The 13,450-nt window shown below is 49.0% G+C and overlaps 1 protein-coding gene and 1 pseudogene across 3 annotated transcripts in view; both read right to left on the reverse strand.

Annotated features, from left to right (window-relative positions):
• Positions 1-13,450, reverse strand: part of Nup133 (nucleoporin 133) — a 47,581-nt gene that overhangs the window by 13,857 nt on the left and 20,274 nt on the right. For all 3 annotated transcript variants that reach the window (XM_027947994.2, XM_027947993.2, XM_027947995.2), the window contains 7 exons: positions 13,200-13,357; positions 11,681-11,772; positions 7,580-7,743; positions 6,715-6,809; positions 4,315-4,539; positions 1,299-1,421; positions 245-344 (listed from right to left, as the gene is read on the reverse strand). In XM_027947994.2, coding sequence (XP_027803795.2) covers positions 245-344; positions 1,299-1,421; positions 4,315-4,539; positions 6,715-6,809; positions 7,580-7,743; positions 11,681-11,772; positions 13,200-13,357 — 957 coding nt within the window. The remainder of the gene's footprint in view (positions 1-244; positions 345-1,298; positions 1,422-4,314; positions 4,540-6,714; positions 6,810-7,579; positions 7,744-11,680; positions 11,773-13,199; positions 13,358-13,450) is intronic.
• On the reverse strand, positions 368-446 carry LOC114102582 (U4 spliceosomal RNA; annotated as a pseudogene).

Raw genomic sequence — 13,450 nt, forward strand, 5'->3', positions numbered from 1 at the left:
GAGTCTACAAGTGCATGCGAAGGAATGAGTAGCAGACCAGCACTGTCATGCTGGAGGCGGCACTGGGGTTTATTCATGCCACTCACAAACCTGCGCTCAAACATAGCTGCCAGCAGGTCAGGCTGTCAGGAGCACACTGAGCAGGCCCACCATGTGCCATGGGGCACATGTGGCTTCTGCTCCTACAGACTTGCTCTGGGGACAACGGGCTGTAAGGAACACCCTGTGAGCAGCAGTATCCTACCTGTCCATGGAACATATTCCGGTTCTTTTCCTCCTGCGTCTTCTCTCCTGTACAAGGAGCTTCTATTTTGGCGATAATGACTAGCAGCCTGCAGCATGTCCTGAGAAAACGAGACATATTATCACAGACAGATGTTTTCAATTAGCAATAATCGCGCCTCGGATAAACCTCATTGGCTACGATACTGCCACTGCGCAAAGCTTCACAGACAGATGTGACATGGTTTTACTTTTCCTTTTTTTGTGGTGCTGGGGCTTGAACCAGGGCCTCACATGTGGCAAACAAGTGCTCTACCACTAAGACACAGTGCAGTCCAGATTGATGAGCTTCAGAAGGATGATCTGAAACACCAAAGTCTATTCTCAGGCCAGATGTGGTGGCCACAACTTCGATCTCAGTGACTCAGAAGGTAGAGGCAGGAGGATCACAAGTTCAAGGTTAGCCTTGGTAACTCAGCAAGACTCTCAGTCTCAAAAATATATAAATTTAGGGCTGGGGATGTGGCTCAGCGGTACAGCGCAGGCCTAGCATGTGCGAGGTCCTGGGTTCGATCCTTAGCACCACATAAAAATAAATAAATAAAATAAAGGCATTGTGTTCAACTACCACTAAAAAATAAATATAAAAAATACATAAATTAATTTTAAAAAAGACCCTGCCTAAAATAAAAAAGGGCTGGTGATGTTCAGTGGTAACTCACAGAATTCAATCCCTAGTACTGCAAAAACAATAGATACTCAGCACTTTTGGTTCTTTCTGTGTTTTTTTTTTGTACCAGGGAACCTGAACTTGTGATCCTCCTGCCTCAGCCTCCTGAGCCACTGGTGTGTGCCACCATGCCTGGCCTCTGTCTTTTTATTGTGGTACAAGAGACTGAACTCAGAGTATCATACATGTTTGGCAAGTGCTCTACCACTAAGCCACACCCCCAGCCTTTTTTTCTCTTTGAGACGGTCTTGCTAAGTCAATTACAACAGAGCAGGGACAAGGAAACCACCTTCTCATCTCTCCCTCTCAGGCTCCGGGCCACTGATGCTGATGCAGCTGGACTTACCTTGAGAACAGTGTTGACGTCGATGGCCACCTCCGCCCACTCGAGGGAGTCCAGCGCCGTGTCCCTCAGGACCTGCTCCTCGTGCTCCAGCAGACATTCGCAGATGGTATCCACCTGGGAAACCTGAGGGCAGAGTCACTGCTTAGCACAAAGTCATGGAGGCTTGGGGACAGCTGTGCCATAGCCTTAGTTTCCAAGAACGTCCTCAGATCATCAGACAGGAGAAAACCTACTACCCAATAATATTGGACACAAAGTTGAGAAACAAGGAAATTAGAATCTCCCAAATTTTAAGATTGCCCAAGCTTGTGCTGTGGCATGTGCCTGTAATCCCAGGGGCTGGGGAGGCTGAGGCCCCAAGCAACTTGGTGAGACCCTGTCTCAAAGGGCTGGGGATGCAGATCAATGGTAAATGCCCCAGGTTAAATCCTCATTACCAAAAAGAAGAGCCTCCGAATCACCAAGTCTTATAAATAGGTGAAACCTGGATTGCTACCAAAAAGATTTTTAAATTCACACTCCAAGTAGCTAAAGTACTTGCTACCTGCTGCTGTGCCTCAGGGTGGGATGTGACCTTCACACAGCCCTAGCTACCAATGCTGTTCCTCTGCAATGGCAGTAATGTGCTCCTTCAGGCCCAACTGTGTTGGGTGAAGAGCTGGGAAACCAGCTCCTGGTTCCTTGCCTTCTGGTCCACACAGGTGCTGCAGCAGAGCACTGGACAGGTTCAGGCTTGCTGCCCCAGGGAGCCCCCCCACCCCCCACTTGGCCCAAGCAGAGCCACTCTTGCAAACCGGAGCCTCCACCTGACCCAGCCACAGGTGCTGGAGTAGCACAGTTACTTTTTGAGTAGAAAGGTAAGAATGTTTATGCTGTTGAGATGGAAACAATGGAGCCATTCACTGTTGGCTGCCCACAGCACAGATTTCACCTTTGTGCACTCAAACCTCAGACTAAAAATGATGGGAGAAAAAAAGTTACAATGTTGCTCAAGGTAGTATGCAACAGGCCTATAGGGTTAGGACTGTACCCAATATGTAGACTTTAAAAAAATTATTCCTTAGGGGCTGGGGTTATCCTCAGCACCACGTAAAAATAAATTTAAAAAAATTATTTCTAAAACAATACATTACTTAATAGTAAATAACTGCACTGGGTTTTATAAGTAACCAGAGAAAAATTAAAGTGAGTGGGGAGGATATGTATAGGTTCTATGCAAACATTACCCTGTATTATACCAGGGACTTGTGGATTTTGGCATTCATAGGGTCCTGGAACTGCTCCCCTGTGAACACTGAGAGATGACCAAGGTAAGAAATCAAGCACACTCACTGTACACACATAGCAAGTGTCCACCTTGGTACTCTCGAACACACGCTGGCCTCAAGCTGCTCCCAGCCCCAGGCGGTGCCACTTCCCCAGCTGCAGAGGGGCCATGCGGGAAGAGAGCCAATAGTGCAGGCTGTCAGTGCACTTTCCATCAGGCCGCCAAATAGGACACGCTCCACGTGTGGCCCTCCACCAGAGGCCATCAGGGCTACATGCCTACTCAGAATGCAAACTCACCACCCCACATGGACAGACTGCACATGTGAGGTGTTCACACACCCCTCTTCCAGCAATCCCTGGCAGTGTGGCCATGCACAGGGAAGGCGAAGGAGGCTGGAGAGCAGCACACCAGGGTGATGGGGACGTGCTGAAGACACCTTCATGTGGCACAGTATTGTTTTCAGTTTGGCTGCATGGTGCTCCTAAAGAGCTACTCGTGAATTATGTACCCAGTTAATGACCTCCACTCAGTTGGCAGGAAGCTATATATGCCTTACTATAAATTCCCTACTGTGCTCTGCCCTGCAAGCCAAATGCAGGAAAGGAACTAGACTCTTGCTCAGGTCTTTATGATAGTTTTAAAATCTACTATTAATGATATTTTAAAAATCTTTGCTTACCCCATAAAACCATGCCGGAATAAAGACCAAAGAAAACACCAAGGTTACAATTTGACTTGTTAATTAGGAAACCTGAGGTGGATTATCTTTCAATTTTCTGCCAAATTTCTTACATTAAAAATTAAAACAGAGCCAAAAAGTGCTACTGGGGCACAGCTTAGAGGTGGAACACTTGCCTGGCACACACGAGGCCCTGGGCTCCATGCCCAGAACTGCAAAACAAAGTGCTACTCCTCACACTCCCTAGGAACTAACCAACCCAGCGTCTAAAAACAGGAAATTCAAGCTCAACACATTCCCAAGACTGAACAGAAAGTCTGAGTTTAGGTGAAAGTGCAGCAAGCACTAGAGAAGAAGAACCCAGCCCAGCCTGATGGACTCTGGGACACGGCCTGGCTGCAGGAGTGGAGAGCCAGAATCAAGGTGCCAGCAGAGCCTGATATACCAGATATCACAGGGGTGAAGGAGGAGCTGCCCCCACATCTAAACAGACAGCACTACAAAAAGAGATGGCATGAAGTGGGCATCAGCAGGAACCCAGGAGGGAGCTGAGGTGGGGTTCAGTACAGTGACCACTACATAGTGGCAGATAAGATCCAGGGTGTAGCCTAGGATGGGTCAATGCTCCCGGTGAGCATGATCCACCCAAGTGGAGGGGGACAGCCACTGGGAGGCAGAGGATATGCAGATGTGGCAGGTGAGAAAGCTGAGAGAACAGCCACTCCACCTCTGGCCTCTGCAGTGACCCACATTCACAAGGGGCCAAGGCTGGAGTCCCCAGGGAAGGCTAGCTTTCCGAGGCAGCCAGGAGGGGCTGTGGAGGCAGGAACCCTCAGGCACCCAAAGCAAGCAGGGAGTCCATTTAGGTCAGCTGTGCAAGCTCTGTTACAGAGCAGGTAACAATGAGTTGACACCTGAGGGGCAGTGACCATAAAACTGGGAGTTTAATTTAAAATGTACATAGGGTCTTCTAAGATTCAGTTTATCCTCACTCTGCCCTGTCTGAGAACGATCAGCAAATGGTGCCCTCTGCAGATCCAAGAAAGCCAGACAAGGATGCCTCTGACCTCACGGAAGAAGACGTCTGCAGGCGTCAGGCTGGGTGGGATCTCCCGCTCCCTCTTGCTCAGCGCCGCCTGGATGGCAGTGTTCACGAGGTCTGGCCGCCGTGAGTGGTGGTTCTTGAGAGCAATCGCTGCAGATAGCTTTTCCGCGTGTTCACAGAGCAGCCGGCGGGTTGCCATTGGTGTCCCTCTGACTGGAGATGTGTGCAGACGCCCAAATAGGCCAACCTTGCAAGAAGACAAGCACGTGTCCCTGAGACGACGCTCACTGCAATCTGCAGCCAGGGCAGCTTGTTCCCTGCACCTGCAGCCACCTGGTCAAGCTTTACCCAGGCAAGGCTGCCAGGAAGCCTGGACATGCCTGTTAGGGCCACCCGAGTCCACCCTAGATATCCTTAGTTCCTGGTCGTAGTTTTCAAAATGGTCAAACTATTCTTTCCCACCTATGCCAATCACCTCTCCTGTACCTTCAGGGCTGGCTCCAGCCCATGGCCTGGCATGCCGCTGCCCTGCACACCTGCTGGCTCCCACCTGCTGAGGTGGCTTCTGGTGGGTTCCTGGAATCCAGCTTTCCTGAGCACTAGAGGAACCACCACAGAGGAACCAGGAAGCAACCAGGACACCGTGGCCACTTTTCCCTCTCATCAATTAGCACCTGCTCCTCTCATTCTCACTTCCTCATCTGCTAGCAGCTTCCCTTTTCTAAAATACAAGAGGTTTCATTCCACACTGCTGTTCTAAGGATTTTATTTTTTCATAACATTTAACGACAATAATGATGGTAAAGATTTTTCTGGCACACAAGGTTAAACCCAGGGTTCCTACTGAACCCAATCCTACTAAGTCAAACCCCATCCCCTTTTATTTTTTGTCTTGAGACAGGGTCTGGCTAAGTTGCTGAGACTGGCCTTGAACTTGGGATCCTCTTTGCCTCAGTCTCCTGAATCGCTGGGAGTACAGATGTGCACCACTGTGCCTAGCTAGATATCTTGCGTGTGTGCATGTGTATGTGTGTGTGTGTGTGGGTACCGAGGATGGAACTCAGAGGCACTTGACCATTGAGCCACACCCCCAGCCCTATTTTGTATTTTAGAGACAGGGTCTCACTGGGTTGCTCAGCACCTCGCTTTTGCTGAGGCTGGCTTTGAACTTACAATCCTCTTGCCTCAGCCTCCCAAGTTTGCTGGGATTATATACGTGTGCCACTGGCCCAGCTAGAAATCCTTTTTGTTTTAAAATATTTATTCTTAAGTTTTAGGTGGACACAATATCTTTATTTTACATTTATGTGGTGCTGAGGATCGAACCCAGTGCCCCCCTGCACGCTAGGTGAGCATTCCACCACTGAGCCCCAGCCCCATATCCATTGTTTTTAACGAATGGAATGTTTTGCTGAATCTAACTGTTGTAATTCAGTCAACCTGTTCACCTGATTACCTTAAAACATTATTTTAAGAGTCACTCAGTCATTTATGATTTGAATTTATCCCTCAACATTCTGTCAGGTGCAGCTCTTCCATAAGGCTCCTGATGCCTGCATTTGATGGCCCCTGCATATAGCAATAAGTGAAGCAGGTGGGGCTGGGCCCACTTCTGCTCCTGATAGCAGACACAGGACCCTCCTTATCAAAGTGGGTAGTGGTGTCCTTAGGTGCTGATCTCACTCCCACCCTCAAAACAAGGACACAGCCTCATTGGCCATGTACTGGTTCAAGGGAGGCAAGAGCTCTGTGCCAGAAGTGTTTCCTTAGAGGTCCTGGTCCCACATACTTCCTGCCTGTTACCACAGCAGTTCCTCATCAGAGACAAGATGTAAAGATGGAAGGTAATGAAAACATAAAGGCAGAGCCAGAGAGGGGCTTCCAGACCCTATCAGGTGCTGCCAGTGACTGAGCCTCCATTCGGGTCTCTGGGCCAGCAAAGCCACAAGGCTCATGTGGTGGCCTCTGATAAGCAGCCTGTCCACATGTGGTGCCCCACCCAGCATTCACACCCTCAATAAGGTGACTCCGCCCTGCAGAAGATGCTCTGGAGATGTGTGCTCTGCTGTGACCAACATCACCTATCAGCACAATGGGAACAGACCGAAGTTCTTCTATGAAGGCACGCAGCAAGCCTGCATGAAACCCTGTTTTGAAAGAAGCTGGTCTGATGAACACAACAGCATCAAAGCTAAAATGACAAAAAAGCTGATGTGGCATTTCTTTGGAAAAGTGCTCCTTTCTTCTCTTAACCTAATTTTCAAGGCAGTGGTCACCCTGGAGTTTTCACACGCCCTGGCTTGTTCATTTCTGCGTCTGCACAGGGAATGGGAACTCGAATCAGGCCACTGGGAGTGCCAGAACAGAGTGGGCACCCTGGGTGTGGGGCACCAGAGCAGCCCGAACCCTGAGGGACTCTCACCTGGTGCAAAAAGTCCACCAGGAGGCCATGGGCTTTCATCTTGTCTTCCAGCTGGTGGAGGATGATCAGGGAGGTGTTGCTGAGCCCAGGTGCCTCTGTGAGAACACAGAAATAGAACCCAACAGAGCTTTCAGAATCACCACGGCTAGTCAAGTAGGGTGTGAAAATACCTGAGAGGACAGGGCCAGTCCTTCGAAATAATTATTTACATTACTCCATTGTTTTAAAATTTAGAGAGAAATTTGAAGGGTTTGACAAAATTCATATTGTACTTACTCAAAACAAGAAGCATGCTCTGTTTAGTTTAAATACTGTAGTTATACGTTTGACAGCTTCAAAGAAACAGCTATGGAAAGGAGCTGGGCAGCAGGGCTTTCATCCCACGTCTGCCTAAAGCAGGACCATTAAGGATAGCACTCTGCTTCCCATGAACCACAGAGGGGCCTCCATGCTGCAGAAGAGCTATGTGTTAGGGAGGTCACCCAGGGCAGGCTGGAGGACACGACATGCCCATCTCTGGTACCAGACTTGCTGGTACCTAGGAGAGTCTGCCATTTCTGTTAACCAAATACACAGTCTGCCAAGACCATCATCTGATCTGGAGCCTACATGCCATTGAGTTCCTCCAGAAATAAAATGCAAGGTGCAAAGCAGCCTGCCTCTGAAGGAGCAGTCAGTGCTTGCACCCATGTTCCCCTACATGCTCTTCTGCTGTCTAGATCTACCTTGAGTCCTGTTCAAGATCTACTAATGAGGACAGTTACAACTTCTAAAATAAAATCAGGCGAAAATTCTCAATTGTTTGAGAAACTAAAATATAGTTTCTCCTCAAATGGGTCATTCCTCAAAGTCAAACTCTTCTTACCTTCAGGAACAGACTCAGCCCACCGAGGGTCAGAGGCTGGGTAGTCATCCACCACATCTACACTGATTTGGGTAACGGCCCTATCCAGCTCAGAGTCAGAATCCAAGTTGGAGTGGGAGGAAAACAGTTCGTCAACCGTCATTTGAGCATGACCCAAGTCTTTCCTGAAACAAATTGGGAAAAAAAAGTATGAAGGGAGGCAAAACATTTCCAAAACTTACCATGGAAAATTCCTCAGGAGGTTCAAGTCCTATGTATGGGTTTCAGCCTTTAAAGTACTGTCGATTATAACTAATTACAATGGGAAACCTCAGCTGCAGCCATGAATCCAACAAACACACTGAGTGCTTGCAACATGCAGGCACCAGACACAGGAGTTTGAGCAATACACCAAGGCCCTGGGCCTCAGAACGCACAGTGTCAGGGGGAATCAGGCAATAGCCGGCGATGGCTACATGTGTGCAGCACCGGGACAGGGAAGGACAAAGGCCACTGAGCCTGCAGAGGGGCGGGAAAGCTGCCACCTGAGGCCTGGCAGGGCCGGGAGGAATGCAGCAGGGTGTATGCTGCTCACAGCACACATCCTCAGGGCAGTAAGGAGGCAAACTGTGGCAAAAAGTACCAGGACCATGGAAGGCAGTAGGCAGAGCTGCCATGGCCCATCCTTGTTTTCCAGGCCATTCTGACTCTCACCCTGACAGGTGGATAGCAGATGAGGTGGAGGTCACTGCAGGAATCCAGGCTGATCCTGCTTTGCAGCCTAGATCTGCTCGTGGTGAAGAGGCTGCTTCCCCAGGACTCCTGACTGCCTGAGCTCCCAGCCAGGATCACCAGTGGAGTCAGGAGTCTAGGGCTCAGACCAGCAGGAGGCCCTCAGGAGCAGGTGCTGCTCCTGAGGCCCTCCCAACTCAGGCTCACATCTAGCCATCATCTTATGCAGTGTCCACTGAGGGGGCTGAATAGAGCCCTCATTCTTGTCCAGAAGAACCTCAGAATGAGACCTTGTCTAGAAATAAAGCATCTGCAGAAACAACCAGTTAGGGTAGGGATTAATTTGGCCCAAATCCCACAGTCGGTGCCCTTACAAGACCCTGAGAAGATGGTCACACTGGAAGGATGGGCTGACACACCAACAAGCCCAGCAGCAGCCTTGGCAGCCAAAAGCGGGCAAGGAGGGGCTCCTGCAGAGCCTCAGAGGAAGCCTGCCCCACAGTGCCTCAATCCTGGGCCCTGGCCTCTAGAACTGAGACAACACACTTCTGCTGTTCTAAGCCACTGAGTTTAGAATATTTAGTTTAGTTCTAACCGCCACACATTGACAGGCTGCTTATCAGAGGCTACCACCAGCAGCCACAGCAACTAAAGCAATCATGATGGTGGCTTGCTGCCTTGTTTATATCTGATGGAACAGTAATAAGTGCAAAACTGGTAAGATCAGATACTCTGAATCTCCCAGGAAGCCTGAACCACGCAGCACAATGAGACTAAGGGGACCACTTTAACAAAGCAGAAACAAGCCTGATGGTGCCCGCACATCACTAGTGGGCCTGCAGCTTCACAAGTACCACAGTACGACTGTCCATGGCCTTCAGCTGCAAGCTGGGCTGCAGGGTCCTGGCCTGAGATCTGTAGGCAGCAGACACAGTGAACTCTGGGGACTTCAAAACAGACGCATCAGCTAAACCAAGCCCTGCCAGCACCACACCTGCACTCGGCCAACTCCGCCCAGGGGTATTCCCAATCTGTCCCAAGGCTCAACAGCTAACTGGGGGCAAAGCAGGGCTGGACCGCAATCCTCAGGAGTGTCTGTTCAAATGTGAATTCACTGAGCCTTTTAAGGAAGGTACCAGAACACAGAAGTGTACAGGAAAACGCTAAGATGAACTGAGATTTGAGCCCGCCCCATGGGGCTCAGCCACTCACTGTCCCCATAGAGTACCAGCAAACCTCGTTGCACAGTGCAGACACTGGCAGGCATGGCAGTGGGCAGCAGGTCCAGTATGTCCTCTCTACTGGCACCTGCAACCTGTAAATGAGGTCATGCAGCCAGTGCTGAATGAGAGAGAGAAAGAGAAATGGGGCGGAAAGACCAGAAAAGGGCTAAAATGCTCTCCTGGTAGAAAAGCAGATAGAGCTGATGAGGGAAACACAGAAAACCTCTAAAAGCACGACTGGCCAGGTGGAACCTGGAGACCCAGGCACACTGCAGGTTACGGGGAAGAGAGAGGCAAGGAAAGCAAGATCCAACTAAAAAGCCACACAGCAATGGGGTAGGGGCAGGGATGCTGTCCTCTGTGTTCCCGTGGTGCTTTCAGGAAGCTTGGCAGGCTCGTCCTGGTGGTGCCCAGGAGCCCTAGGCTGTGTGCGTAGCTCACCTTCCCGCCCTGCGTGGTCTGGTCCTGTGCTAAGGCCTGCTGTTCCAACAGACCTGCCTGCCCTCACGATTAGGAGCTCAAGCCTGGGACAATGGTGTGCACTCCTTGTATTGTTACTCCAATTCTGCTCTGGATCTACAAAAAATTCCTGAAGCCATACATACATCCTGATTTCCCCTTTTGCTAGTTGTATATGGCCTAGAAAACCCGTACAAGAATCCAATGATACGAACGAAGGCAGAGTAGACTGTAAGGTTATGGGCAGAAATGGATTACCAACAAAGACTTACAGAAATCTAGATAAAGACAAAGACAGGGCAATTTCCCCAAAGGATCTCAATTGTTTTAAAAATGGACCTGATACTATGAAGTACTTTTTTTTGTGATTGTCTCTGACCTTTTTCTCTGAAACCAGAATTTAGGATAGACAGTTTATTTACCGATACTTAGAGGAAACATATAGTGTTTACATTTAAAACACACTTAATTACGTTTAACGACCTCATTCCCTAGTTCCACTTTTATCACGGACGCTCCCATTTCTAGTGCTGCTGGGTTAATAATATGAATGAACAGGCTGTGCCAATGAGCACTCAGTACTTCAAGTCCTTGGGCCTATAGCACTCAAATTCTGCTATCTGCTCTAATTCCAGAGGTCCTTTTATTTCACAGCACAGATGACAGCAATGTGGAACATCAGGAAAAAAACTACTGCCCAACACAATGAAACAGTTTATCCATGACAGTCAGTAACTACTGCTCATTATTCTGACCAAGATGGAAAAGATGGAAACAGGAAACTTCTTTGAAAAATGAAACATCTTTTACATAAATGTCTGATGTATTTTATAAGATTATAAAGCTGTTACATTTCTTCCATTCCTACAAATGTGCTGTTTGGTTTTTTAAAAAATTACAGAGCAAATTTTCCCAAACTCTCACAAACAAGAGTTTATATCTTCTGAGCTAAGTAAAATGAAAATCCAGATAACATGAAAAGCAATTTTAAAGAAAATGTGCACAAAAACAGTAATGCTAATGCTACCTTAGCAAAAAAAAGAAACTGCCACGTGTCGCTACCCTCTGTGCCAGGGCACCTGGCAATGTTTGCAGGCAATCTGGGTGGTCCCTCTTGGGGGAAGAGGGACGGGTGCTACTGGATGGCCTGCAATTCACAGGTAGCTCCACAGTATGCACTTGCTCCCTCGTCAATGTGCTGAGGAGCCATGGGAAGCAGAGATGGCACTGGGTCCTAGGAAGGTGAGTGGGCCCAGCCAAGAGCAAACAGCTAGCCAGCCGAGGCCCCACACACAGGCCCAGTAGGGACAGTCAAGCAGCCCACCTATAGGACCCCAGCTATGCTCCAGCAGCCTCAGCGCCGGGGCTAGCTTGTAGGCGGCAAAGCCCAACCAAAGACCAGTCTCATCAACGCCAGAAACTCCTGTTTGCCTGTTACACGAGGAGCCTCTGAAAGCTGTCTTCGTACATACTGCTCTCCAGGAGGTTGGGGGTGTGTTCCATAGGAGGCCCTGTTTAGCGAGCCCTCTGTGCCCACCAGGTTCAGTGACCCCCAAGTTGAGAGCCAATGCTGGCAAAAGCACTAATGCTAAAGAAAACCAACCCTCCTGATGACCCCACCCTCCATGTTGCTCCCATCCCAAACCAAGAGGTCAATAGCCAGTGCTGGCAGCAGGATGGCCCTGGTCTTGAAAACATCATACCGTACCTGCAGTACTGCAGAAAAGCAGCTTTCAGAAGCTTGGTCCTGTCTTCCTGGGCTACTGTCCCATTCTTTGTGGTAGTCTCAAAGACCATGCTCTGCAAGGACACAAGCCAGAGTTCAGAGATGAAGGTCCAGAATATTCATGATGGCTGACGGAAGAACCAGATCACCTGAAGTCCCAACACTGCTGCCTGTGCTCCAAGCTAAGGCACCTTACACCTGACAAATACACCCCACCCCCACCCCTATACCTGACACACATGCTCACACTCCCATGCCTGACATCCCTACACCTGACACACCCTACACCCCTCTAGAGATTGTACATGTACTCGGCATCCAAACACATGGCCAGTGCTGACCAACCCCCCAGGTCCTGCAGGAAAGTGGACAGCTCAGTGATCACACCCTCAGCAAAACTCCCTGGGGAGCTCAGTAAGACCAACACCATCTATAGGTCTGCTCTCACGCAGTGCCACTTATCACACACCACTGAGCATGTGGGTAATTAGTACTGCCTAGCACATGTGAGGCACTGGGGTCGATCCTCAGCACCATATAAAACAAAATAAAGATATTGTGTCCACCTACAGCTATATATATATAAACATTAAAAAAAAAAGAGAGCATGTTGCTTTCTCTAAAGACTGTATCAAATCACTTTAAATTACAAAAATAGCTTATGTTTCATATACAATTCAAATGGAAAACATCCAAAATAATACCAAATATTTTTAGTCTCCTATAAAAGATTTAAAAAAAAAAAAAACTTCACAGAAAAGGATAGGTATCTCAGGTTTCAAGATTACAGGGGAAAAGTGAGTTTTTCACCCCACTTTCTCCCCTAAAACTCATCCCAGCAAACAAAAAACAAGCACAATCTGAACTCAAACTCTTTGAGTCTAACTACCCAGGAAGAAGAAACCAGAGGGCATTGGCAGTGCTGGGACAAGCCACTACATGTGGAGAGGGTACAGGTGTGAACGACTGAGGAATAGTGCAGGGGAGCCCAGGGTGATGGCTGTGCAGATGCGGCTTCCTGAGATTTGACCATAGAAAGAAGTACCCTGAGAAGCGTTTTTCAGAGCTGCTGGAAGGTGTGGGGTGATAGATGCAGACATTTAAATAAGCAAATATGAGCTGACACTTTTCCATCCTCCAAGACCCACAGAGAGTCCTATGATGCAGGAGATGCAGTCAGCATGTTACCAGGCTTAGGAAACCAAAAGCCACGTTCACTGTGTCACTATGATGAGAGGTTCTGTGTTGAGATGGCACAGGAGGAAAAGCAAATCACCTGAACCCTCACCCCTAAGGTGGCAAAGTGGGAGACAGCAGACACACATACTGCTTGAAAGTGCAGAGGAAAGTGTCAGAAGGAACAGCACAGAGACTTAAAAGCAGTTGCTCTGGGAAGGAGGACCAGGGCATGATGCAGATCAAAGAATGAACGTTCTCATCTAGGCTTCTTAACACATGTCTGGCTTCCTGATGGGCAACATGGGATGGGAAACCACATTACATCACTGCTTGGTCCAGCAACTGAAGATGCCAACGACTCCTCCAGCTCTTCTGCCAGCAGGGACACACTCTCCCTGCAAGTGATAGACACCAGCCCGCTGTTTCTAGAGAATAGGAGGGGAATGCCGCCACAGGAGCCCGCGCCCAGGATGCCATCTCCTGAGGGAAAAGCACACACAGACAGGACGCTTTGTGGAGCCCACCTTGTGGGGCAGAAGCCGTGGCCATGAAGCACCAGCATACTTCCCTCCC

This window comes from Marmota flaviventris, chromosome 12 (assembly GCF_047511675.1).
Source record: "Marmota flaviventris isolate mMarFla1 chromosome 12, mMarFla1.hap1, whole genome shotgun sequence".
Taxonomy (NCBI): Eukaryota; Metazoa; Chordata; class Mammalia; order Rodentia; family Sciuridae; genus Marmota; species Marmota flaviventris.